The 24,326-nt window shown below is 45.2% G+C and overlaps 2 protein-coding genes across 3 annotated transcripts in view; one reads left to right on the top strand and one right to left on the bottom strand.

Moving 5' to 3' along the window:
- Nucleotides 1-8,370, top strand: part of HELLS (helicase, lymphoid specific) — a 28,151-nt gene extending 19,781 nt beyond the window's left edge. The window contains exons 14-20 of the mRNA XM_033148040.1: nt 855-938; nt 1,019-1,138; nt 1,868-1,984; nt 3,111-3,270; nt 5,746-5,842; nt 6,425-6,501; nt 7,871-8,370. Coding sequence (XP_033003931.1) covers nt 855-938; nt 1,019-1,138; nt 1,868-1,984; nt 3,111-3,270; nt 5,746-5,842; nt 6,425-6,501; nt 7,871-7,965 — 750 coding nt within the window. The 3' untranslated portion in view covers nt 7,966-8,370. The remainder of the gene's footprint in view (nt 1-854; nt 939-1,018; nt 1,139-1,867; nt 1,985-3,110; nt 3,271-5,745; nt 5,843-6,424; nt 6,502-7,870) is intronic.
- Nucleotides 8,371-9,267: 897 nt separating this feature from the next.
- The window catches only part of PDLIM1 (PDZ and LIM domain 1), a 39,459-nt gene continuing 24,400 nt past the window's right edge, over nt 9,268-24,326 (bottom strand). Inside the window, exons 4-8 of one of the 2 annotated variants that reach the window (XM_033148504.1) lie at nt 18,262-18,332; nt 15,969-16,274; nt 12,277-12,431; nt 10,630-10,744; nt 9,268-9,717 (exon numbers count right to left, since the gene is read on the bottom strand). In XM_033148504.1, coding sequence (XP_033004395.1) covers nt 9,531-9,717; nt 10,630-10,744; nt 12,277-12,431; nt 15,969-16,274; nt 18,262-18,332 — 834 coding nt within the window. In that variant the 3' untranslated portion in view covers nt 9,268-9,530. Of the gene's footprint in view, nt 9,718-10,629; nt 10,745-12,276; nt 12,432-15,968; nt 16,275-18,261; nt 18,333-18,708; nt 18,909-24,326 lie in introns of both variants that reach the window. The other variant, XM_033148503.1, reaches the window with a different exon arrangement.

The raw sequence follows: 24,326 nt of genomic DNA, 5'->3' as shown, positions 1-24,326 counted from the left end.
TTCTTACTCGCCTTTGCTTGTGTGCAAAAGTTATTTGCTAGGAGAGAATAGGACCCTAACCTCACAATGGAGCAGTTTTCTATAACACAGAACTTTGCCCTAACCTAGAACCGTGTGTGTCTGTGTCTGAATTCAACCATACATTTTGTTACTTGGGGTTATCTTCCCACCCAATTTTTTTAAAAAAACAGAACCCAGAAAATCAAGACACACTGACATTGATTTATCGTATTGGAAGGTCCAAACATCTCAGCATTTGACTTTGAGTCCAATCGGTTCTCCTTTCGATACTTTCTTCAACATTTCTTATCATTTTGGGCCCGTTAGAAGAAAGAAGAACATTCAGACAGTGCACTGTGTTTTATACGTAGCTTTTATTGCTGGTGGTTAAGACTTCAGGGGCTTTCTTTCCAACTCCAGGTTCACCTCCTGGTGCCATTCTTAAGGCCTGCCAACAAGGGGATAAAACCTTCCAGGGTAAATAACCTGGGAACCACTGGGCAGTGGGTGGGAGTGGGAGAGGAAGGGCCAGGGAGTTCAAATTGTCCTTTTTAGCTGTTCACTGATGACGCTATTGCTTGATGAAATGTTTTGGAAGAAATGAAGGCAGCATCTTTACAAACATCACTGCTGTAAGAGCAGGGAAAGCTGTTGTGTGAAGCAGAGTTGGGGAACCTGTGGCTCTTCCGATGGGCTGCATCTCCTATGGCTCCTGCCGGGCTGGTTGGGGACCATTGCGGGTTGGAGTCCCAACAAGTGACTAGAGGGCCATAGGTTCCTCGTGTGAAGCTAGTTGCTCCTAATGCAAATAAGATTTAATTAGAATGTCCTAAATTGCGTCTTCTTGCATCAAGGTCGACGAAGATCTAGTGAAGAGTTCGGGCAAATTCTTACTCTTGGATCGCATGCTGCCAGAACTAAAAAAGCGAGGGCACAAGGTATTGTTAGTTTGTGGTGTTACCAGAAGTTATTTGCCTAGCCCGAGTTCAGATTATTGAAGATTCTTTGCTCTGTTCAGGTGCTGCTGTTCTCGCAGATGACAAAAATGTTGGATATTCTGATGGACTATTGCTATCTGAGGTCGTACGAGTTCAGTCGCCTAGACGGGTCCATGGCGTATGCAGAGAGGGAAGAAAACGTAGGTGATAAATTTATTGGATCCTGGTTTGTTTGGCTCTTCTCAGACCCCCTTTGCATCGCAGCAAAGAACACTTGTCAACAATGTATAAAAAGGAAGCAGAGTTATCAGCAAGTTCTGGCTCAGTCTACAAACTCACTAGCGTGAGGCAGTGCTGATTTTTCTCAAAGATGATGCTTGAAAAGTGTTGTTTGTGTACTTCTTATTATCAGTTGGTAGCTTGCGGCTTAAAATGTATTGATGACATGTTTAAGTAGAGGCTGTCCTGACTAATTGAGGCAGTGATGAATATTTCAGCTGAAATTAAGTCTTACATCGAACATCTGTAGTCCTCTTTGAACATGTGCTTCACTTATACGATTAAAAAAAAATTCCTTCTAGTAGCACCTTAGAGACCAACTAAGTTTGTTCTTGGTATGAGCTTTCGTGTGCATGCACACTTCTTCAGATACACTGAAACAGAAGTCACCAGACCCTTATATATAGTGAGAGAGTGATACGATAGTCATTGTGTGACACAGAGTCTGCGGTTGCACTGGCAAGCCCTCTCCCTAGGGCTCAGCGCCTTGCCCATCCTTGCAGCCCTTCATGATTTATGGGGATTGTTTCTGAACTGGAGAATCTCCACAATTCGTGGAGGCTCCCTGCAGATTCACTGTTTAGTGAGTGTTTGCTTGGCATCTTAAAGGTACATTGACCTAATGTGTGTACCGTTTCTGTCATTTGCAGATAAGTAAGTTTAACACAGATCCGGAGGTTTTTATCTTTCTGCTGAGCACACGGGCTGGAGGTCTTGGCATTAATTTGACGGCAGCGGACACAGTAATCATTTACGACAGTGACTGGGTATGTTTCGCATGTTGACATGTATAAATTGCCATGGGCCCTGATCCAAAAGCGCTGTTTGCTGAGTGACACACCTGGGGGGGGGACGCTTCAGGGATCAGAGTTGGAAAGGATCCCAAGGGTAATCTAGTCCAACCCCCTGCAATGCAGGAATCTCAAGTGTTTTATGGTGGCAGCCATCAGTGCTGCCCAGCAAGTTGCCTCCAAAGCCTGGTGCCCGATGCAGAAATAGTTCTCCAGTAAAGCATGATGAGGGGAAGATTTATATTTCTGTCCCTCTTAAATTCAGGTTGTGTGGTCTGCTACGAAAAGCCTGTTCTGGTTCTGCAGAAGCACGCCAACTCCTAAACAGCTCACAGGAATGGCATGAGGCTCAGAAGATTTTGTTTCAGAAATTCCCAAGTTCAGTCAAGCAATTATGTATTTCTAATCTCTGTATCAACTAAACCAGGCATAGGCAACCTCGGCCCTCCAGATGTTTTGAGACTACAATTCCCATCATCCCTGACCACTGGTCCTGTTAGCTAGGGATGATGGGAGTTGTAGTCCCAAACCACCTGGAGGGCCGTGTTTGCCTATGCCTGAACCAAACAGCTTGGGTTGAGTTACAGCACTTCACATCAGATTGAAATAACCAGGAAAAGTGAAATTAAGAAAACCCCAGCTAGTCTTTTTTGCTAGGTAGGATGGAAGTGCCCTTATGTCAGAGGCAGTAGAGCACATGGTCTTCATGCAGCAAGTCAGATCTGGCATCACCACCACAGTACTTTGTAAACTTATTATTATTTCTCTCTTCCAACCCCAGATGTTTAGTTGTTTCTGCATTCCTGGTAGTCAGAAGGAGTTGCATTTTGTGTGTGTGAAATACATTTGTATGGGAGAAGCCTGCCTTAGCTGTTACTAGTCAAAGTAGACAATACTGGACTATGTGGACTAGTGGTCTAGCCCAGCATAAAGCAGCTCCATATATTCATATATTTTTCCTTAATCCCAAACTTGCAGAAAGCTAGAACTACTTCTTCTGGGAAAGCTGGCACTGCCTGCAAAAAAAGAAAAAGAAAAGAAACCCCTTAATCTGGGGTTAATTTTATCTCTGGAGTTCATATCCCTTCTTTCCCATTCTTAGAACCCTCAGTCTGACCTCCAGGCCCAAGACAGATGTCACCGAATAGGCCAGACGAAGCCAGTGGTCGTCTATCGCTTTGTAACCGCAAACACCATCGACCAGAAGATTGTGGAGAGAGCTGCTGCCAAAAGGAAGTTAGAGAAGCTGATTATCCACAAAAGTTAGTAGCCACCTCGTTTTTCTTGACAATATTGACAGGTTTTCCTTCTTGGGCTAATAGTTATGAATGTGGTTTCTCTAAATGTACAAGGCGTGACCGGAAAGCTCGATGAATGGTCACAGAAATCGGACAGCAAGAAATATTTGAACATACTTATCTTACAAGCCTTCAGAGTAGGCCCCCTCTGATACAATGCACTGTTGACAACGTTCATAGAACTGTTGGAAACTTCTGGAGAAGTCCTCTTTTCGTACTGCTTTCAGTTCCCTTGTCACAGCAGCTTGGACGTGTGAAATGTTAGAAAATCTGTGCCCTTTCAGTGCAGATTACAGTTTTGGAAAAAGAAAGAAATCCAGTGGGGCCAGATTGGGAGAATATGGAGGGTGGGACGACTCAGTAACGATTTCACGTGAAATATGCAATTCTTCCACCATCATTTGGACAGACAAACGCTGATCCTGCATCAGTAACTCACAAACTGTCGACATTTGCCACCGTTCTGCTCATCAACAGCCTGCCAGACGGAGGGCCCATCTTCGATGGTTTGCTGCCCTTCACGGAAAGGCTTAAACCACTCATACACTCTCTTTCGAGTTACAGCTTCATCTCTGTACACAATTGTGAGCATTTCGTGGGTTTCCGATGCCAGTTGTGTATTCAAATATTTCTCGCTGCCCGATTTCTGTGACCATTCGCCGAACTTTCCAGCCACACCTTGTACATAACTTGGCTTGGCTATGTATCGGATTGTGTACCGTGGTAGAACCCACAGGCTTAAATCGGCTGACATTGAGAGCAACAAATGATGAATCCTTTCTGCGCACTTAAGAGAGCTTTTGCCCGCTGCTCTTGCCACAAGGGCTGTTGCCATTTGCATCTCCTTAAGCAGAGTTTTGCTGCTGTGTTTCTGGGATGCGCAAGACAAAATGATTTTGGAAGTAAACCTGCACTGTGTTCTCAAGATTATAGCCCGTTTGGTGGTGCTAACTAGCACTCAGTGTGTTGGGTGAGAGGCACCATCCAAGCTGTTGAAAGGCAGAAGAAAACGGGGGGGGGGCATCCGATTGTAATGGAGATGAAAGCTCTGGCTCTTGCAAGCTCCTTCCTGTGTGCATTGTCTCTCCTGTCGCCAGAGAGATGCAGGGCTAGTGTGCAGATTCTACATGCGACGGGGGGGGGGGCCTTCAGATGTGCTGCTTTGTGGGCAGAGAAAAGACTTGTTGATGGCAGTCTCCTCCTGAAAGGGGCTGAATCTCAGATCCCTCTGTGATAAGCTGAGTCAAAGTTGCAAGTAAAAAGGAGAAAAATATCCGTATCCAGGCAGCATCAGTTTCCAGTAATCTTGACTGTAAGGCAGCACCTCGAAAATATGCAGAAACGAAATGGATATGTGTTGGTTGTGATGGACAGGAACAACCAGGGAGGTGCCTCTGCATTTTCCGTATTAGTTTGGTTTAACGTCCTGTTGCTTTGGACACCTGGGCATAACTATTTACAGACACAATGATCAGCTGGTGGAAACAGTGACAGGCTTGAGTTTATACTTCCTTCATATGTTTGGGTGTTGACCCGTCCATCTTTGGCCAGCAGCCCCTGGAGGGTTAGCCAAGAGGGAATATTTCCCTAAAAATCAATAAGAAGCACCCATTTTGGAGTAGCACCTATGGCCATTCTCCTTTTGTAGGTCAAAGACATGTGTCAAATGTTTGCAATCCTAGGGGAATCTTACTTGCACAAACCTAGCTGGGAGAACGAGTTACCAAGACCAGGCCTTACCATGTAACACGAATGTTGCCCAACTTGGCTAACAGCAACTGAGATCTAGGTTAAAGGTAAAGGACCCCTGAGTCCAGTCAAAGGCGACTATGGGTCTGCGGCGCTCATCTCGCTTTCAGGCCAAAGGAGCCGGTGTTTGTCCACAGACAGCTTTCCGGGTCATGTGGCCAGCATGACTAAACCGGTACTGGTGCGATGGAACACCGTGACGGAAAACAGAGCACACGGAAACACTGTTTACCTTAACACCGCAGCCGTACATATTTATCTACTTGGCACTGGCATGCTTTCAAACTGCTAGGTTGACAGGAGCTGGGACAGAGCAACTGGAGTTCACCCCATCACGGGGATTCTGATCGGCAAGCTCAGAAGACTCAGCGGGTTAGACCACAGTGCCGCCCATGTCCCAACTAGGATCTAATGGTGTTTCCACCACGTAAACGTGCCTGTCAAATTGGTTTACTCCCAAGTTTTCTTGTACTGAGTGTAATGTCGCAAACATGATGGGAAAATGTTTCAGAAAACTCTGATCCATAATTGTGTGCAATGAGTCGAAATGGCATGTGCAGAGAACATTACGTTTATGAACTAATAGCTTTTGTACCAGTGTCGTGGCCAGAAGTTTCTTAATATTGTCAGAAAGCCCAAGCGGCAGTGCTTTCTCTCAAAGATTTTTTTTCCCCATTGTCTAACTTCAAGATCAGTTTAAAGGTGGGAAATTTGGAATAAACCAGTCGAAGAGTTGCTTGGACCCCAAGGAATTAATGGAGCTGCTACAATCCAGGGACTACGACAGGTATGTCTCACTTACAAAGGTGGCCAAGCAGTTAGCCAAAAAAGGAACTCATTTGTGTTGGTTTTTTTCCTGTGCAAAAATGCATTATGCTTATTTAACGAAGAGTTTGGATGTTGGAGGTGCTTTAATGACTTGCAGTCCTAACAGTGGGGCTTAAGGTAAAGGGACCCCTGACCGTTAGGTCCAGTCACGGACAACTCTGGGGTTGCGGCACTCATCTCGCTTTATTGGCTGAGGGAGCCGGCACACAGCTTCTAGGTCATGTGGTCAGCATGACTAAGCCGCTTCTGGCGCACGGAAACGCCGTTTACCTTCCTGCCGCAGTGGTCCCTACTTATCTACTTGCACTTTGACGTGCTTTCGAACTGCTAGGTGGGCAGGAGCAGGGACCGAGCAACGGGAGCTCACCCCGTCGCGGGGATTCGAACCGCCGACCTTCTGATCGGCAAGCCCTAGGCTCTGTGGTTTAACCCGCAGCGCCACCCGTGGTGGTCTAAGCGGGGCTTAGATTCAAGTAAATAAATATGGTTGCACTGTAACTCAGCTACCTGAAACTAATATACACTTTCTTTCCATCTGTAGAGAGGTTAAAGGATCAAGAGAAAAAGTAATAACTGACAAAGATTTAGAGCTACTGCTGGACAGGAGTGACCTTATTGGTAAGTACATATACCAGTGTCTTTTCTATTCAGTTGAACCTCTCTCCAGAAACCAGTTTCTGTGAACTATGTTTGCAGCGCGAACTCTTCCAGCTGAGAGATACAACTCCTTAAAGGAAAGGTGGGGTCCCCAGTTACAATTGTTTGTTGCTGTTTCTGACCAACGGATCTGTTTTTTTAAATATATTTGTTTCTATATTTTTACTGTGCAAGTTGCTCTGAGACACCTTAGCACAAAATGTGAAGCTGGTAACTGCTATACGGTTTTGCCACAACGGAGCTGGTTTTTTCTGCAGCAACTTTGCTAGGAGAGAAACAACTGCAACACTACATTGGTAGTGACTTAACACAAATTTAATGAAGGTTTATTAAAAAAAAAAAAAAACTTTCGGCCTAGCTACTGAAGTCCGATTCTTATTACGGAATAATTGTCAATTTGATTGTGTTATCAAGAAAAGAATGCTAGAGTTTAAAACTACAGATGAAACTTGGAAAAGTCCATTTTTGTAAGCAGTTGTTTTCATTAGCTACTGGTGTTTAATATGTGAGATATGTCAAGCCTTTGTTTGTTATAATTGTGGTGATTATGGCATACAGCTGATTGAAAACCCCAAAGTTGAAATTATTAATTTGGGGTTTTCATCAGCTGTACGCCATAATCATCACAATTATAACAAACAAAGGCTTGACATATCTCACTTTGCATGTCATGAGTCTATCTCATATATTAGTTTCACCTTTTAAGTTGAATTACTGAAAGAAATGAACCTTTCTACGATATTCTAATTTTTCGAGTTTCACCTGTACACAACACAAAAAGTGGCTCTGTTCTTTCAGAGAGCATGGTCTTTTTATAAAGGAGGGCTAGGTTGGTTAAAAAACAACAACCACCTGGCTATTTACTGGGACTAATCTTTCTGAACACAGGTATCTTCACTGAGAGCCAGTGTGGTGTAGTGGTTAAGAGCGGTGGACTCGTAATCTGGGGAACCAGGTTCGCGTCTCCGCTCCTCCACATGCAGCTGCTGGGTGACCTTGGGCTAGTCACACTTCTCTGAAGTCTCTCAGCCCCACTCACCTCACAGAGTGTTTGTTGTGGGGGAGGAAGGAAAAGGAGATTGTTAGCCGCTTTGAGACTCCTTCAGGTAGCGATAAAGCGGGATATCAAATCCAAACTCTTCTTCTTTTCAGACCTAGGGCCCATTTTTAACCCAAACATGCATTTTGGGGATCATTCACCATACATATTTTGCATGATAGCACTCCTGTTGCGACCCACCTTGGATCAGGCCACAACCCACTCGAGTTTCCCAATCCACCAGTTCAATGTGGGTGCTCTAAACTCTGTGTCTTGCTTCTTTCTCCCTAGACCAAATGAAAACTTCTGAGCAACTTAAAGAGAAAATGAGAGTGTTCAAGGTTTTAGACAACTCTGAAGATGTCAGCACAGAGAGTGTGTTTTGAAATACAGGCAGCTGGGGACGGTAACCTTACAGTTGCTTTGTTCTTAAGAGTTCAAAAATGCATTTCAGACTATTGTTTTGGTTGTATCATTTTCCAGAAAGAAAATGAGGCTCTAAAATGTAACCTTACTAAGTGTAGATGTGAAGAGAGAGCTTTTGGACTCCCTTGGATTTTAGATCCTCTGACTTTGTACAAACTTGGAAAGCTAAATACTACTATAGTTTCCTGTGGAAGTTCTGCTAAATGGTAGGATTTGGGGTTTTTGGTTTTTTTTACTTCTTAGTATGGTTCCTCCTTGCCCTCAACTATAGTTTTATTCGGTCGATGTATTTTGTTTCAAAGTCTAAATCTGTATGACTTCAGTTTTTGGTAATTTTGCTAAATAAATTGTTTTGTAACAAGCAGCACCTGCAAGGTAGTAGAGTTACTGCAATTCCACATGTTCAGTTGTCTCCTAGAAGCACTACAAAAAATAACCACCAGCTTGAAATTGTACACCTGGAGGTTCCAGGTTCTGAGAACCTCCATTCCATGGAAATAAGTCCATGTTACTACTTAACTTATGTCTCATTTCTGGCTTTTGAGATTGTTTTGTCAGTAATGGTTGGTGTAAAGGTATACTTGATAGTAATGCTTGTTTCAGCAAATTCTTAGTAAAGAGCCAAAGAAATTTATCAAGGCAGGGGAAACAATTCATTTAGGATGGGAAACTCTCTCCCCCCCCCCCCTCTCAATTTGGCATTCCTGGATTCAAGTTGGTCCCTTTACTGCTCTAGGTAAAAGCCAATTCTACAACAATCTGCTATCAAACCACCGGGGGGGGTGTTTTGTTATCTAGATACGTTATGTTCTTGCTCAAAGATGGAATTTAGTTGCTATCCCCTGTGAGAAGTTTGTTTTCCTTGGCACGAGTCTGAAGAATAGAGTTACATTAATTCTTTTGGTGTGAAATATTATGATGCAAGTATTTAAAAGCACTGCTTCAGAAACAGTTCAGTTTCAGCAATAACAAAGGATACAGGGAACAGGCAGTTCTTTGATGAAACTAAAGTAAGCACGCCCTTTCCACAGACTGCAGAACTCGGAGACACCACGCAAAACCCCGCCCCCCGACAAGAAACTTGTGGGAAGCAGAAAAGCACACTGGTGCAGGAGAGGCAATATTTTTGCTGACTGCAGGCTTTCTGGATTCTTAAAAGTCTTAACTTTGAGACAGGAGTACTTTTGCTGTATACTCTACATCTAGTCCACGCAACGCTAACCACAATCCAGATCTAACTCAAAACACAATGCAGACACCAGTTTTGAGTCAGCTCCTTTTATTGAGTAGAAAAAAGAACAATCGTGTGGCTTGGGCTCTGGTATCCGATTTTTAGTTGCGGAAGAGTAGTTGCATTATCAAAAAGAGGGGCAAATTCCCTCCCACTGAGCGGATTTTCTTTATAAAAATGGAAGTGGTTCACTTACTAGCGGTATTAAAAGGTCCACTGGCAAAAGCCTCCGTGACTGCGAGGAGAATTCAAAGGCAGAAGGCAGTGGTGCCTGGCAGAGTGCTGGAGAAACACTCATTTTGGAAACACGGTGATCACATCATAGCCTTCAGGCGGGGTGACCCGTTCCCGCGCGTGCTTCTCACAGTAGATGCGATCCTCCACGAAGAAGTGCCCTTTTTGCTTCAGGTTCGTCCCACAATCGCTGCACACATAGCACTCTGGGTGGAGGTGCTTCTCCCGGAGCTTCACAAACACACCTCTGGGGAGATAAACAGTACCAGGATCAAAATAAAGGAAGGTCGTATAACTTGGGACTAAAATTTGCTGCGAAGAGGGGTCTCCTAACAATAACTTTCATTGCTTTTGAACTATGATAACCAGGATTCTTTGGGGGCACCCATAATAATGAACACATATAAAAAACAAACTTTTTATATATAATGTTGGCAGCTGCCCAGAGTGGCTGGGGCAACAATAATATGTTTTATTATTATTAAAACATATGGGGACGCAGGTGGCACTGTGGGTTAAACCACAGAGCTTAGGGCTTGCTGATCAGAAGGTCGGCGATTCAAATCGCTGTGACGGGGTGAGCTCCCATTGCTCAGTCCCAGCTCCTGCCCACCTAGCAGTTCGAAAGCACGTCAAAGTGCAAGTAGATAAATAGGTATCGCTCTGGCAGGAAGGTAAACGGCATTTCCGTGCACTGCTCTGGTTCGCCAGAAGTGGCTTAGTCATGCTGGCCACATGACCCAGAAGCTGTACACCGGCTCCCTCGGCCAGTAACGCGAGATGAGCGCCGCAACCCAGGAGTCAGACACGACTGGACCTAATGGTTAGGGGTCCCTTTACCTTTACCTAATGAAGTTTATAACCTTATCCAAAATGCAAAAAAAGCTCACATCGCCAATTGACCCTGCTTTCCACAGATCAGATGAATAGGCTACGTTCATGAGTGCTGAATAATGGACAGTTCATGTTGCTTTAAGACCCAGTTGCTGCAGTATTTGACTGCTGTTTAGTTCATGATTACCCACTCACATGCTACTTGATACTAAAACTTCCACCACAACCCTCCCTTAACCATTTTCTCAAAGCTGAAATGTCTTCCATCAAACTACAGCCTCTCCGTGACGCAAAGTCCCCAATGACTGCTCGCGCTGCTACTTACACGATGCCAGATCCACACTTATCACAGACAGGAAGCTTCTGGGAATTTCCAATCGATGCCGCGACTTTGGTTGTTGGTGCTTTCACACTTCGGAACCCGGAAGGCTTATTGGGATCTGTCAGTGTTTTAAAACAACCAGTATTAATGGATTAGGAGAACTGTCTTGAGTATAAAATCAAGGCAAAAACACAGGCCGTGATTTCTGCTGAGGAAATAAAACAGTATCATTGGAGATCTTTCCCTGGTAACATGTTAAAGTTTTAAAAAAAACACACGCATGTCCGACTAAATTTTGGCCTCGCACTAAATTTTGCCGCTGGAATTTGAAAGACTACAATCCACCCCTGTGGCTTTTGGCAGTGGTTTTGGAGGAATGAAATGTTGCATAGGTTACAACAAGAATACAGTGGTACCTCGGGTTACAGACGCTTCAGGTTACAGACTCCGCTAACGCAGAAATAGTACCTCGGGTTAAGAACTTTGCTTCAGGATGAGAACACAAATCGCGCGGGGCAGTGGGAGGTCCCATTAGCTAAAGTGGTACCTCAGGTTAAGAACGGACCTCCAGAACAAATTAAGTTCTTAACCCGAGGTACCACTGTTCCATTGCAGATAAGGGTGTTTTGGTTTTGTATTGGGTTGCCATACGTCTGGAATTTTCCAAATGTAGCCGGTATTTGCCCCTTGTAAAAAAGTGTCCGGGTGGAAATTGCCAAAATGTTCGGGAAAATCCAGACGTATGGCAGTCTGTGTGGGAAGTGCATATTTTGGAGAATTTTCACATCTCGGTTGCTCAGTTTTGACCCTCGGTTCCCAGCTCAGCTTCCCTCACTCCACCCTGACAATCTCTCATCTATCCCACATTCAACTGTAGGGGTGAGCATCCTTTTTCATCTGTGGGCTGGTCCACCGTCCCTCAGACCATGTGGTGGGCCAGACTATATTTTTTTGGGGGGGGGGGGAATGAACGAATTCCTATGCCCCACAAATAACCCAGGGATGCATTTTAAATAAAAGCACACATTCTACTCATGTAAAAACACACTGATTCCCAGACTGTCCGCAGGCCCAATTGAGAAGGTGATTGGGCCGCATCTGGCCCTCGGGCCTTAGGTTGCCTAGCCCTGTTCAACAGCTTCCCTCCATATTAAGTACCCAGAACGACTTAGCTGAGAACTGTTTCCCATAAGAAGTCTAAAGCACTCCCTTATAATCCCTATAAGGAATGTAGTTTGATGAGCATGATAAAAAGGAGCTTCCCTCCAGAGCCAAATGGTAGTTTCTTGGGGGTTGAGAGGAAGGCAGTTTCCACCAGGACAACCATGTGGAAAGATTAAACCATCTCCCTGCCCTCTAGCCCCCGATTTCCCTCCTCGCAGCTGCTATTTTTAAGAACATCAATGTACTGTATATTCTGGCGTATAAGGCTACTTTTTAATCTGGGAAAATCTTCTCAAAAGTTGGGGGTCGTCTTATATGCCGGAAAATACGGTAACTTTGCAACATGTGTGTCCCACAGCGGGGCTGGATCAGAGCAACAGTCAAGAAGATCAAATGCTTCTTACTCCATTATTTCCAACCAAGTGTTTGGGTTTTAACAGTCCTTGTTTCTTAAAAACCAACACACACAAACACACACCCCTTTACCTTTTTCTTCAGATTCTAAAATTTCTTGGAGCACCAAGAATGAAGTGGATTGTCGGGGCGGCTCTGCAGAATCTTGGTTCTCCTGCAGCATCTTGTAGACCTCAGAGTCCCTGTCAATCACTAAGTTACCGGCAGGCTGGTTAAGTTGGTCCAAGCTGAGGGGAAAATAAAGCAAACGCCTTTAGCGAATGAAGCGCTGGGAAATCTGCTAACAGCTGTGAAACTAAACTAGAGTCGGAAAGTGTCTTTGCACAAACAAGCAGCGGTGAGATTCAATCTACAACTGAATGCAGGAAAAGCCAGCCATTGCCTCCTAACAGTAGTTTATTGGTATTTCCCATTTTAAAGCTACTTTTAAGTGTACACTCACCAATCTTACGTTACTCCCCACTGCCGCCATTATTGGTGCTTCCAGAATATAATGTGTGATGACATCCTCTCTGCCTACCACTTGGGCTGCGGGGTCCAGTTTTACTGGTCACTCTGGGTCCAAACTAATGGACTCTGAATTAAGAGTATCCATAGCTGTCAACTTTCCCTTTTTTGCGGGTAATTCCCTTATTCCAGCGCCGTTTCCCAATGCAAAAAAGAAAAGAAAAAGGAACGTTGACCGCTCTGGAGTATCTCCAGAAATTTTTAGCACTTTTATTTTAACCAGAGGGTTATTGATAGGCTTAAATTCCCCCTCTTGGCTGCAAGGGAGAACGCTACACACTCTGCATGAGACAGGTGACGTTTGCTAATCAGATTTTCCCAGGCAGCCGTTGCTACTCGCCCCAGGCAATTCACAAAACAAAAGACTGGCTTTTAAGCTGCACGGTTGCAGATGAGCACAGCATAATGAACATGAATAAGTGTGCATAACTGGCTGCCCCCACACACTGGATCCACGAGACTCGCTGTTTGTGAGAGACGCAGACAAGAGGAACAATTAAGAGCTGATTCATGCATATCACTTGTGGCTAAACATGTAAGAAACATCTGCGCTTCAGGCAATACGAGAACAATAGGGTTCGACCTGCGATGACTCGCTTCATGTTCATCGAGTGATGAACTACGTTTGAACCAGGCCTGTGAGACAATTCAGACATTCCATTTTGCCTTGCGAAGGTGTCTGTCTCCTTCCAGAAGGCACAAAGAAGGATCCCTTATTTTTCCTATTCAGATGACTTTTCACTGCTAGGCAGAAAGAATGCACACCAGGCGCATTACACGAATATCAAGCGGGCCTAAGGTGGGGGTGCTGTTTATGTTTAAAATACAACCATTTCATCCGAGATGGAAAGCGGAAAAGACAAGCTATTGCTTTAAAACGTGATACACAAACCGCAATATGTTAAATCCGAAGAGGTTCCATCACATTTTGTTTTAACTTGCACGGTGTACCTTCAAAACCTCATCCAGTGCTCCAGTGATGACCCACCACCAATTCCTTTTCCTCAGAGCTATCATTAGCAATCCCTAACTAAATGCAATCCCTAACTAACGTATTTTTCGCTCCATAGGACGCACCGGACCATAGGGCACACCTCATTTTTAGAGGAGGAAACAAGAAAAAAAATATTTTTCTGGTTTTACTCCTCTAAAAGCCCTGGGTTTTTGTTTTTGTTTGTTTGTTTTTTAGGATCAGCTAAAAGTTTTGCAGCTTTTTGCAAAGGGAAAAGCCCTGGCTTTTTTTAGGATCAGCTAAAAGCTTTGCAGCTGTTTTTGCAAAGGCAAAAGGCCTTTTTTTAGGATCAGCTAAAAGTTTTGCAGCTGTTTTTGCAAAGGGGGAAAAGCAAAGAGGAAAAGCCCCATTTTTATGGGGTTCAACTCACATTTCTGAAAAATATTAAGGAAAGGGAGCCGTTTCTACTGTTTCCAGACAGATAATCTAATCAGCCAGTCACATGTCGCTGGGGAAACGAACAACCTCCCTCTGCAGCACATTCAACAAAGGAGGGCAGGGCTGAAAGGGAGCCGGGACTTATCTCTCTCCTGATCTCTTGCTGATCAGCTGCTGAGCGGGGTCCTTTCAACACCCCCTTCTTTCTTAGTAAAATAAAAAGCACAATCTGCTTTTGGCCCCTGGGCAATTCAGCTCCAGGGACCACCATTTGCTCCAGAAGACGCACAGGTATTTCCCCTTACTTTTTAGGAGGAAAGGTGCGTCTTATGGAGTGAAAAATAGGGTAATTGCAGAACATGAACAATGTGCAAAAGCACGGAAATTAAACCTCACAGAATTTGGGTCAAAACCAGACACATGTTTGGGCTGTAGAGTGATTTTTTTTTTTTAGAATCAAGAGGCATATGAGTGAGAATTGTAGACTTGCAAGCTTTCATGGGACTCCCTGCATTGCAGAATCTCAACCAAAGCATCCACGACAGAGAAAAGCATCTTTCTCTCCCACACCACAATACCTACATGCTCAACAGCAGGCTTCCTCAAACTCGGCCCTCCAGATGTTTTGAGACTACAATTCCCATCATCCCTGACCACTGGTCCTGCTAGCTAGGGGTCATGGGAGCTGTGGGCCAAAAACATCTGGAGGGCCGAGTTTGAGGAAGCCTGCTCAACAGGTTGCAGTATTTCTCTCCCAGCTCATCTTGCTTCCAAACTGGGCTGCGCAAAGGCGCCTGATTCTACAAACTGTAGATCGAGGCTATTCTGTTTCTTGCTGGTTGAGCTCCACATAGAAACGGGAGGATTTCTGAAATTTCTTAGGGCGTTAGAAAACGAGAGGTTTCTACAGCGTTTGGAATATCTACCGCTTTTCTATCATCTCTCTGTTCCATTATCGCCTCTTTAAAGGCCCGGTTGTCTCTTGCAACGCCTTATTTCTAACACTAAGTGGAACTGGCCTGTTTGTAGCTAATGGGCAGCCACAGGGCATGTGCAAAAGGCATTTAGAGTGGTCACAACTTGCCAGCAACGGTGTTCAAAATCCAACACATTCCATGGAACAGATCCTTCCTGCTAGTGCGAATAAAGCAGTGTTTGACCAACCTGAACCATGCACGACAGGAGAAGAAAAACGAGCAATTGCGAAAGGCTACTGAGATAGGCTTCATGCATCAAGGGCCAATTCCAAGGTAACGTCGTCATCCTCCCCAAAGTATTTTCCCCAGTCCCATACACAGGTAATTTGCATGCTCAAATTTCTCCCCGATCCAGGCCTTGCTCTTTCCTTTTCTTATCCTGCTATGCTTTAGGTTCAAGCACAAGAAACCACATTTGCATGCTGAAAGGCTCCCCATATACTGAAGGTGGTGGTGGTTTTTGCTTGCTACCACGTTACGTATTTTTGTGGTTTTCTATTGTACGCCACCCTGTGTTCCTCGGGTGAAGGGCCGTATAGGAATTTAATAAATACCATGATCTTGTGATGGAGGGATAAGGTGATCCTCGATGAAGAGGTGTGTAAACGATTAACACAACACACACACACACACACCCCAATAATAGAGGCATGCCAAAATCCACAGTGAGCACCCTCCACCGACTGGAAGCTCCAAAACGTTACTTCAGAAGCAACCCCGAATCTCAGCTTGAGGAGATGCATCCATTACAAAAATGTAGATTATTTTTTTTTTTTTTGCAACGATCGACCGCGTTGAGTGAGCGACGGATGCACACAAAAGGATGAGGAAAGGAAAGTGATTGTGCACAGGGACAGTAATTCAACGGCATGTGAGGCAGGCAAATTTACCTGGGGAAGGTGGGGCTAACGTAAGAGATCTGCCCCTGCAAAGAATCCAGGATGTTTTTCTGTGAATAGAGCTGTAAAGGAGAGTTAAACTGTACGTGCCGCACTTTGAGTCCCGGCACGTCCACTTCCACGGGGCTGCTGGGGCAGATCTGAGCAACTTCCTTGAGCTGTTCGGGGCCCACTCGGATTTGGCTGGGGATGGACGAGGTGCTGTGCCTCCTTCGCAAACGGGAGGAGGAAGAGGCCTGAAGTGGGCTATAGACCGATGCAAAAGGAGCCTTGAACCCGCCAGCAGGTGACAAAGGACTAGTCGCGAAAGGAGGGCGTTAAAAAGGATGGGGTGCGTTCGGGATGGTAATTTGCCATGGAGGAGGTGGGGGAAGAAAGGACATAAATTAATTACAGCATCAATTGCAACCCTAAACCAGCAGGGTTTCCCAAACTTGGGCGTCCAGCTCTCTTGGGACTACAACTCCCATGATCCCTAGCTAGCAGGACCAAGTGGTCATGGATGATGGGAACTGTAGTCCAAAATCAGCAGGAGACCCAAGTTTGGAAAAGACTGCTTAGGCCAGGTTTCCTCAAACTCGGCCCTCCAGATATTTTTCAGACTACAATCCCCATCATCCCTCACCACTGGTCCTGCTAGCTAGGGATCATGGGAGCTGTAGGCCAAAAACATCTGGAGGGCCGAGTTTGAGGAAGCCTGGCTTAGACAGTTCCACACAGCCAAGAAGCCAGCACAATACGCAACACAGAACAACTTGGGGCTCATCGAGATTTCGGTTTGTGCCGCAATTTCTAAGCAAAGGTCTGAGCGTGTGTGTTTTCTGGTCCTGCTGCTTTCCCCCGAGGAAAACTCGATGTTTAGCACTGAATTGGAACAAGCATTCTGCAGCAAACCTGACTGACGTTTGTTCCGATTCCGGGGAAAGTGGCAGAACGAAACAAAAAACCTAGTCGGTCCCCATCTGGAAATCCTGAATCTTTACCGTCGAAAACACAGCACAAATGGAAGTCAGGATGAGCCCTTCATATGAATGACTGTGGGTTGATGCACCAATGTTAAGGCTTACATACAGTTATGTATGCGCTAACAGACAGGGACGGAGCACTCACTTCATCCGTTAGGAATTTGCGAGGCAAAGAGGAGTCAAGATGGGTGGCAAAGCAGAATATGTTTTAATCAAGGGACCAGGGATCTACCTGATCTCAACAGCACCTTGCTCCACAGGGATTCCTTCTCCGAGAGCATCTGGATGAGTTACCACAATGATAAGACTTGGGCTATTTGGATCTCATAAAATGCTAGGGGAAAATAATTTCCAGGTCAGGGTATGAGGCCCTTAAGGAATGGTCGGGAACAGACACAACATTCTACTGGTGGATCTTATTACAGTGGTACCTCGGTTTTCATACATAATTCCGTTCCAGAAGACCATTTGACTTCCGAGACATTAGAAAACCGAAGCATTTACTTCTGGAAACATTTACTTCTGGAAAGCTCAATGCGAAAGCCGCGTGGCATGTCCGACTTCCGAGAAGCGTTCGAAAAACCGAAGCAGTTCCTTCCGGGCATTCGGCGTTCAAAAACCGAAACGTTCCGACTTCCGAGACGTTCGAAAACAGAGGTACCACTGTACTAAAATGTAGGGACCCGCTTCATGAGGGATGAGTAGATGAAGGCAGGAATTGCTGCCAGAATAATTAAATAAAAATAAAAATTCCTAGCCTTAGCCAGGACAGGGGGCATTTTGGTTCCACTTCAGGAAGCAAAATATCTTGGGCCAGCAATGCTAAAGTGTATGGGAACCACGATGATGTAGAACCTCTCCTGTGGAAGGGTGATTTTTAGCAATTCAAAGCATAACAGCCTGTTGAATCAGACCAAAGGCCCATCTAGTCCAGGACACACAGTGGCCAACCAGATCGAGCACAAGATCCCTCTCCCCTCCTGGTGCGCAGAAGCATTTCTGCCACAAGCAGAAATGTCGCTTCTTACTTGCGTCTTCTCCTACTAAGGTGCACTTCTGTTTGCTGCAAAGCTCTCAGGGGTGGGAAAGGAAGCAACCTGCTTGATATGTTTAGGGAACCCTGAAAATTTAAACACCTAAGAAAAGTTTCTCAGCCCTGCAACCTCCCCCCCCCCAAAAAAAAAAGATGTTACTTTCAGGACCACAAAACCTTCGGTCGAAAAGAGAGATCTCTACTTGTGCTCCCTCCGCTAGACCGTCCCCATTTCGCTGGGAAGATCAAAAGCCACAATTATTCCCATAATAGAAGCAACGAGCACCTGAGCGAGTGGGAAGGCAATTTTAAAGGCTCATACGTCATACTGAAAGCGCGCTGAAATGGCACGGGCAGCTGGGGAAATCAAAGAACAGAAAGGTCGTTAGTTTTCCTTTGTCGCGTTGGAAAAGGTTAGCGTGTCAGGCACACGCTAGCCGGGTAGCCAACCTGAAAGAAAAGATGTCTTGAGATGAGTTACAGCATAAATACAGTTACAGGTGGGTAGCCATGTTGGTCTGCCATAGTCAAAACTAAATAAAAAAATTCTTTCCAGTAGCACCTTAGAGACCAACTAAGTTTGTTCTTGGTATGAGCTTTCGTGTGCATGCACACTTCTTCAGATACACTGAAACAGAAGTAAATACACTCACTCCATGCATCTACAATAGAGACCGGGGCTCCCCTTGTGTGGTGGTGGTGGTGCTGAGCGCAAAACTGGGGAGCCACTTACTTTTTGCTGGGCTCCTGGTCGCCCTGAGCGGACTTGGACTCCACCGCGTCGTTGAAGGTCTGTATGTTTTCCGAGGAGTACAGACCCGCTGGGCTATTGTACTGGGCAGTGATGACCTTGGGTGAGGTGCTGGAAGCAGCGGTGGCGGCAGTGAAGGGCATAGCGCTTCGGTTATGTGCACTTCCTATGTGCCTTACATCCTGCATGCAAGGGAGCAGAGGGAACAATCAGATGCGCTTGGCGTGCGGGTGGTAAGCAGCAGTCCCTGGGCCGTTCAAGTAATCATCAAAAAAGGAGGCCGTTCTGCAAAGGGCGGAAATATATTTGGGGACGGGACGGACATTAGCCGCCTAAAACCAAGGTTGCAGTTGCCAAAACGGAACGTCTAGATTTGGGGCAAGATGGCTGTAAAATTCTTCTACGAAAAGGAGGGCAACCGTATAAGTCTGGAGGGTTTCTCGACCAGAGCTTCCAGGGGCTACATTCAAACAGAGGGTGAGGCCAGTGGGCAGATCCCGTGATGCGATTCTGGGGGTTGGGGAGAGGCTGAGTCTGCTCAGGGACTGTTGGATCCCCAGCCAGCCCCACCGTTGCCCCATGGCAGCTATGGCCCTGATCACTACACCAGCGCCAACTCATTGTTGGCCTTCCACAAAAAACGCTTGCCTCATACTTGGTTGCGCTTTGCTCAATTATGTTCACGTGCAGAGCAGGACAGAATGCGTGGGCAAAGAGTTCTGTAGAACCGTCCTGTACCAGACCGAATTGTGCAACTTCCCTCACGTTGCTTGAAAACTCTTGCCAATTATCTACCATTTTTTTAAAAAAAAGGTCAAATGCCTCAGTCAAGATCCAGATACGATGTCATTCCGCTGAACAAACTACCTAACACAAATATTGCTTTCGGAATGATTTAATATTATAGTCTCATTCAATATCACAAAGGCGTGGCCTCATTTATTTATTTATTTTTAAAAGGCAAATGGAGGGGGGTTTTTTTTACAGCACACCTTCCGGCCTTCGCGAGGAGAAACCAAAACCAAAACCAAAAATAAACAATAAAAAGCCAAGTCGAGCAGCTTAAAAATACCTAGTTTCAGATTCAAAGCCATTAAAGGCAAGCAGAATGACAGTCATGTGGGGGGAAAGTCTAACCTCCGTCAGGAAGGAAGACTTAGAGTGGGGCTTCAGAAGATGGCCTCAACCCACAGGCCGTTTTACCTGGGATAATATTCATAATCATAGAACTGTAGAAATAGACCCCAAGGGTCATCTCATCCAACCCCCTGCAATGCAGGAATCTCAGCTAAAGCATCCATAACAAAATAGCTATCCAGCCTCTGTTTACAAACTTCCAAGAAGGGATTTATTAAAGTTTCCACAATTAAATAAACTACAGTTTTCATGTGTGTACCTTGGTGATATCTGGTATTTTAAAAAATACCGGTACTTTTATAAGCTGTGTGTCCTTGTTTCTCGATTTGATCCTTTTACATGGTTTTGAATATTTTGTAAATATTTTGTGCATTGTGACTTGCCATTATTTTTTATTTATTACAGTTCAGTTATTCTTTACTGTGATGTAGAAGAGTAAACCGTTTAGTTATTATGTTCCGAAGTTAAATTTTACCGTTTACTATTATATTCTAACGAACTATTGAATATTGCTTTATTTGATGCAAGTTGTTTATTTTAAAGCTATTGTGACTTTTTTTAAAAAATTGGATCGGATTATTACTATGTGTGTGATCTTTGCTGTCTATTTTGCTGTTTCTTCAGCCTGTAAATCGCTTTGGGCATAGCAATACAGAAAGACATGTATACAAATGAAAAGTGAAGTGAAAATGAAATTAAATGGTATAGTTAGCAACAGAATGAGGGAGCGAGAAATCGGCAAGGCCCCGATTTGAAATCTTGAAGCTCACTAAAAGGTCTCAGAAAAGCCACATTTTCTTAACCTCAAACCTCTGCGATACGGGGCAACCACGTTCTCCAACCTTGCAGGGTTGTTGTAAGGATTTCAACAAAATGGAATGAAATGCTTCGAAAGATTTAGAAGCTGCGCTTAACAAATGCCGAGCACTAAAATGACTTATGAGCAAATCGATCCGATCCGCATGAATCGCTTGCTGTACCCAAGCACAAATCTGGTTTTCCCAACAGCTGTAGCAATTGGTCTGACCTCCTAATTGTTGTTGTTCAGTCGTTCAGTTGTATCCGACTCTTCGTGACCCCATGGACCAGAGCACGCCAGGCACGCCTATCCTTCACTGCCTCTCGCAGTTTGGCCAAACTCATGTTAATAGCTTCAAGAACACTGTCCAACCATCTCATCCTCTGTCGTCCCCTTCTCCTTGTGCCCTCCATCTTTCCCAGCATCAGGGTCTTTTCTAGGGATTCTTCTCTTCTCATGAGGTGGCCAAAGTACTGGAGCCTCCTAATAGTCCCAGATATTTGCAGCTCATTTTTTTTAAAGGAGACACAGAGATAAGAGATGGGGGGGTGGAAAATTAAAGGAGGCGACAGCAGTGTCTTAATTTTGTCTTCCGATCATCTGGTTGGGAAGTTTTAAATGCTCTGAAATCTTGAGTGAAAACAGGAAAGGTTAACCCAACTTCTTCTTGGGTGGGTGGGAAAACCTGCCTGATTAGCTTTCCAGCTTCCCTTTCTGTGTTTACCGAGCGTTTACATCGATGCAAAAGACAAAACGATCCAGGAACAATGACGAATATGAAGTCAGGAGAGGCCACCAAGCATTTCAGACAGGAAACTGCTCTGCCGTTTCACCTCTTGACTCAGAGGTCTTGGCAAGAGGTCTACTGCGGTCTTATCAAATGTCAAAGCACACGCCCAGTTTCTACAGCTTTCCATTCCCCGGTTTCTATGGGAATAGCTAAACAAAACAGCCGCCATGACCTCATCCCCAGAGGATGTGACAGGAAGCGCTTTAAAGGAAAAAGCCTCAGGACAATCGATGGCCTGTTTTAATGCAGCCATGACATCAGTCTGGCAAAGGAATGTACGGCTCTGGGGCAGGGCAGAGGTATGAAGAGGGACTTGCCGATTTATCCTGGGGCAAGCAGCTCAAGAGACGCGGGTGGCGCTGTGGGTTAAACCACAGAACCTAGGGCTTGCCAATCAGAAGGTTGGCGGTTCAAATCCCCGCAACGGGGTGAGCTCCCGTTGCTTGGTCCCTGCTCCTGCCAACCTAGCAGTTTGAAAGCACGTCAAAGTGCAAGTAGATAAATAGGTACCGCTGCGGCGGGAAGGTAAACGGCGTTTCCATGCGCTGCTCTGGTTTCGCCAGAAGCGGCTTAGTCATGCTGGCCACATGACCCGGAAGCTGTACGCCGGCTCCCTCGGCCAGTAAAGCGAGATGAGTGCCGCAACCCCAGAGTCGTCTGCGACTGGACCTAATGGTCAGGGGTACCTTTACCTTTAAGCAGCTCAATTCTATTTTCTTGATTTCCTTTCATTAAGATGCAGGGCACACATGCACAAAATGGGGTATGTTCACACGACCGCTTGCTCCACCATCCAGCACATTGAGGGCGCATTCACACGATGTTAGCGATCTCGCAGTTTCGTTGACAAATTCTGCAGTTCAATGCGTTTCTCCGCCACCCTCGGGCCAGCTTCAACCCGACCGAAAAACTCCAGCAGTCTTCACTTTGTACTTAACTTTGTACTTAAGAATGGCACGGCCGTTCGAGCCGAGTGTCGCGCTCAGGTGCAGAACAGAGCTTCGTGCCTTGTATGATTTGAGAATTAGATATAATTTGGAAGAAAAGTCAGACTGTGGAAGTAGAGTTTGGTTAAGTGTTTAAGATAGATGAAATATGAGTTGAAATAATAGTGAAGATTTATAAACTAAATGTTTAAGCTAGATGAAATAGAAGTTGTAATAATAGTTCAGATTAATAAGTAGGAATTTTATAAGAAACAAGGTTTGGTAAGATGTTAGGAAATTACTAAAGATGATAGACAAGGAACGCAGGAAGAGGAGATAGGAGGAAGTCAATTTACAATGCGAAGGACAGAAGTTAATGATAATAAGATTTTTTGTTTTTCTTGTAGGTGGGGTTTTTTGTAGTTATGTTTTCATAGTAATTTTGTTTTTTATTGTGTTGTGTTTTTGTTTGAATATGTGGTTGTTGTTGTCTTAAAAAATTAATAAATATAATTTTTTAAAAAAGAAATGAACAGAGCTTCATGCCTATGGGTTCCCGGTGGGGTGTTGCAGAGGTGGGGGGGGGGAAAGGCCACGTGTCCCAGGTAAGGGCATCCCACCCCCTCTCTGATTTCAGCCCAGGGGGTTGGGCTAGAGAACCTTTCTGAACCCAAGAGCTTCATTCCTTTCAATTACTGCATGCCAAATTACTAGGTAAGGTAAAGGGACCCCTGACCATCAGGTCCAGTCGTGTCGGACTCTGGGGTTGCAGCGCTCATCTCGCTCTATAGGCCGAGGGAGCCGCCGTTTGTCCGTAGACAGCTTCCGGGTCATGTGGCCAGCATGACAAAGCCGCTTCTGGCGAACCAGAGCAGTGCACGGAAACGCCGTTTACCTTCCCGCTGGAGCGGTCCCTATTTATCTACTTGCACTTTGACGTGCTTTCGAACTGCTAGGTGGGCAGGAGCTGGGACCAAGCAACGGGAGCTCACCCCGTGGCAGGGATTCGAACTGCCGACCTTCTGATCGGCAAGCCCTAGGCTCAGTGGTTTAACCCACAGCGCCACCTGGGTCCCAAATTACTGCATGAGGCCAAAAGAAAGGGGTTGTGGCTGACATTGAGAGAAGCCACTCAAATTCACAGGCAATCATGTATTCTCACGTGAAATCTAAATTCCACATTTCTGCACTGCTCAGATGCAGAACCTCACCCTCCCCACAATCTCCTGCTCCCCGATATATTATGCTACTGGTCATCACTAAAATCTAGTGGAGAGAAACCTCAACTTAATTATGTATTGTGTGAAGGATTACTTCCTAGTGCCGTATGTCCTGCCAACCACTTTTCTAGAGGCTAAATAACGGAGCGTGGCCCCGTCTGGAACGGCCTACTGTTTTGACTAGGCTTTCCATATTTCATAGAGTGAAAACCTGGACAGAAATGTTATTGAGCTTTTTAAGGCAAAGTTGTTGAGCTTTCTTGGGAGGGAAGGGGGCAATGTTGTTGTACAAACTGCAAAAAAAATGCGGTTTTATAGATTTTTCTCCCCCCTGAAATTGCCAAAAACACCATACATTAAAGGCATTCCCACCCAAACGCAATTCCCGATGGCCGAATCAAAATACACCTACAGCTGTACCTTGGAAGTCGAACAGAATCCGTTCTGGAAATACACTCAACTTCCAAAACGTTTGGAGACCAAAGCGTGGCTTATGATTGGCTGCAGGAAGCTCCTGCAGCCAATCGGAAGCCGCGACGGACATTTGGCTTCCGAAAATTGTTCGAAAACTGGAACACTCACTTCCGGGTTTCGGCTGTTCGGGTGCCGATTTTTTCGGGAGCCAGGGCGTTTGAGATCCAAGGTACGACTGTGTATGGATTCACGATACTCTTTCCTCCACCCTCCACAACTGACTTTTCTCCTAAGCCTATACTGGGCATGCATGT

Source organism: Lacerta agilis, chromosome 5, assembly GCF_009819535.1.
Source record: "Lacerta agilis isolate rLacAgi1 chromosome 5, rLacAgi1.pri, whole genome shotgun sequence".
Classification (NCBI taxonomy): Eukaryota; Metazoa; Chordata; class Lepidosauria; order Squamata; family Lacertidae; genus Lacerta; species Lacerta agilis.
This window is presented reverse-complemented; position numbering and strand designations above follow the sequence as displayed.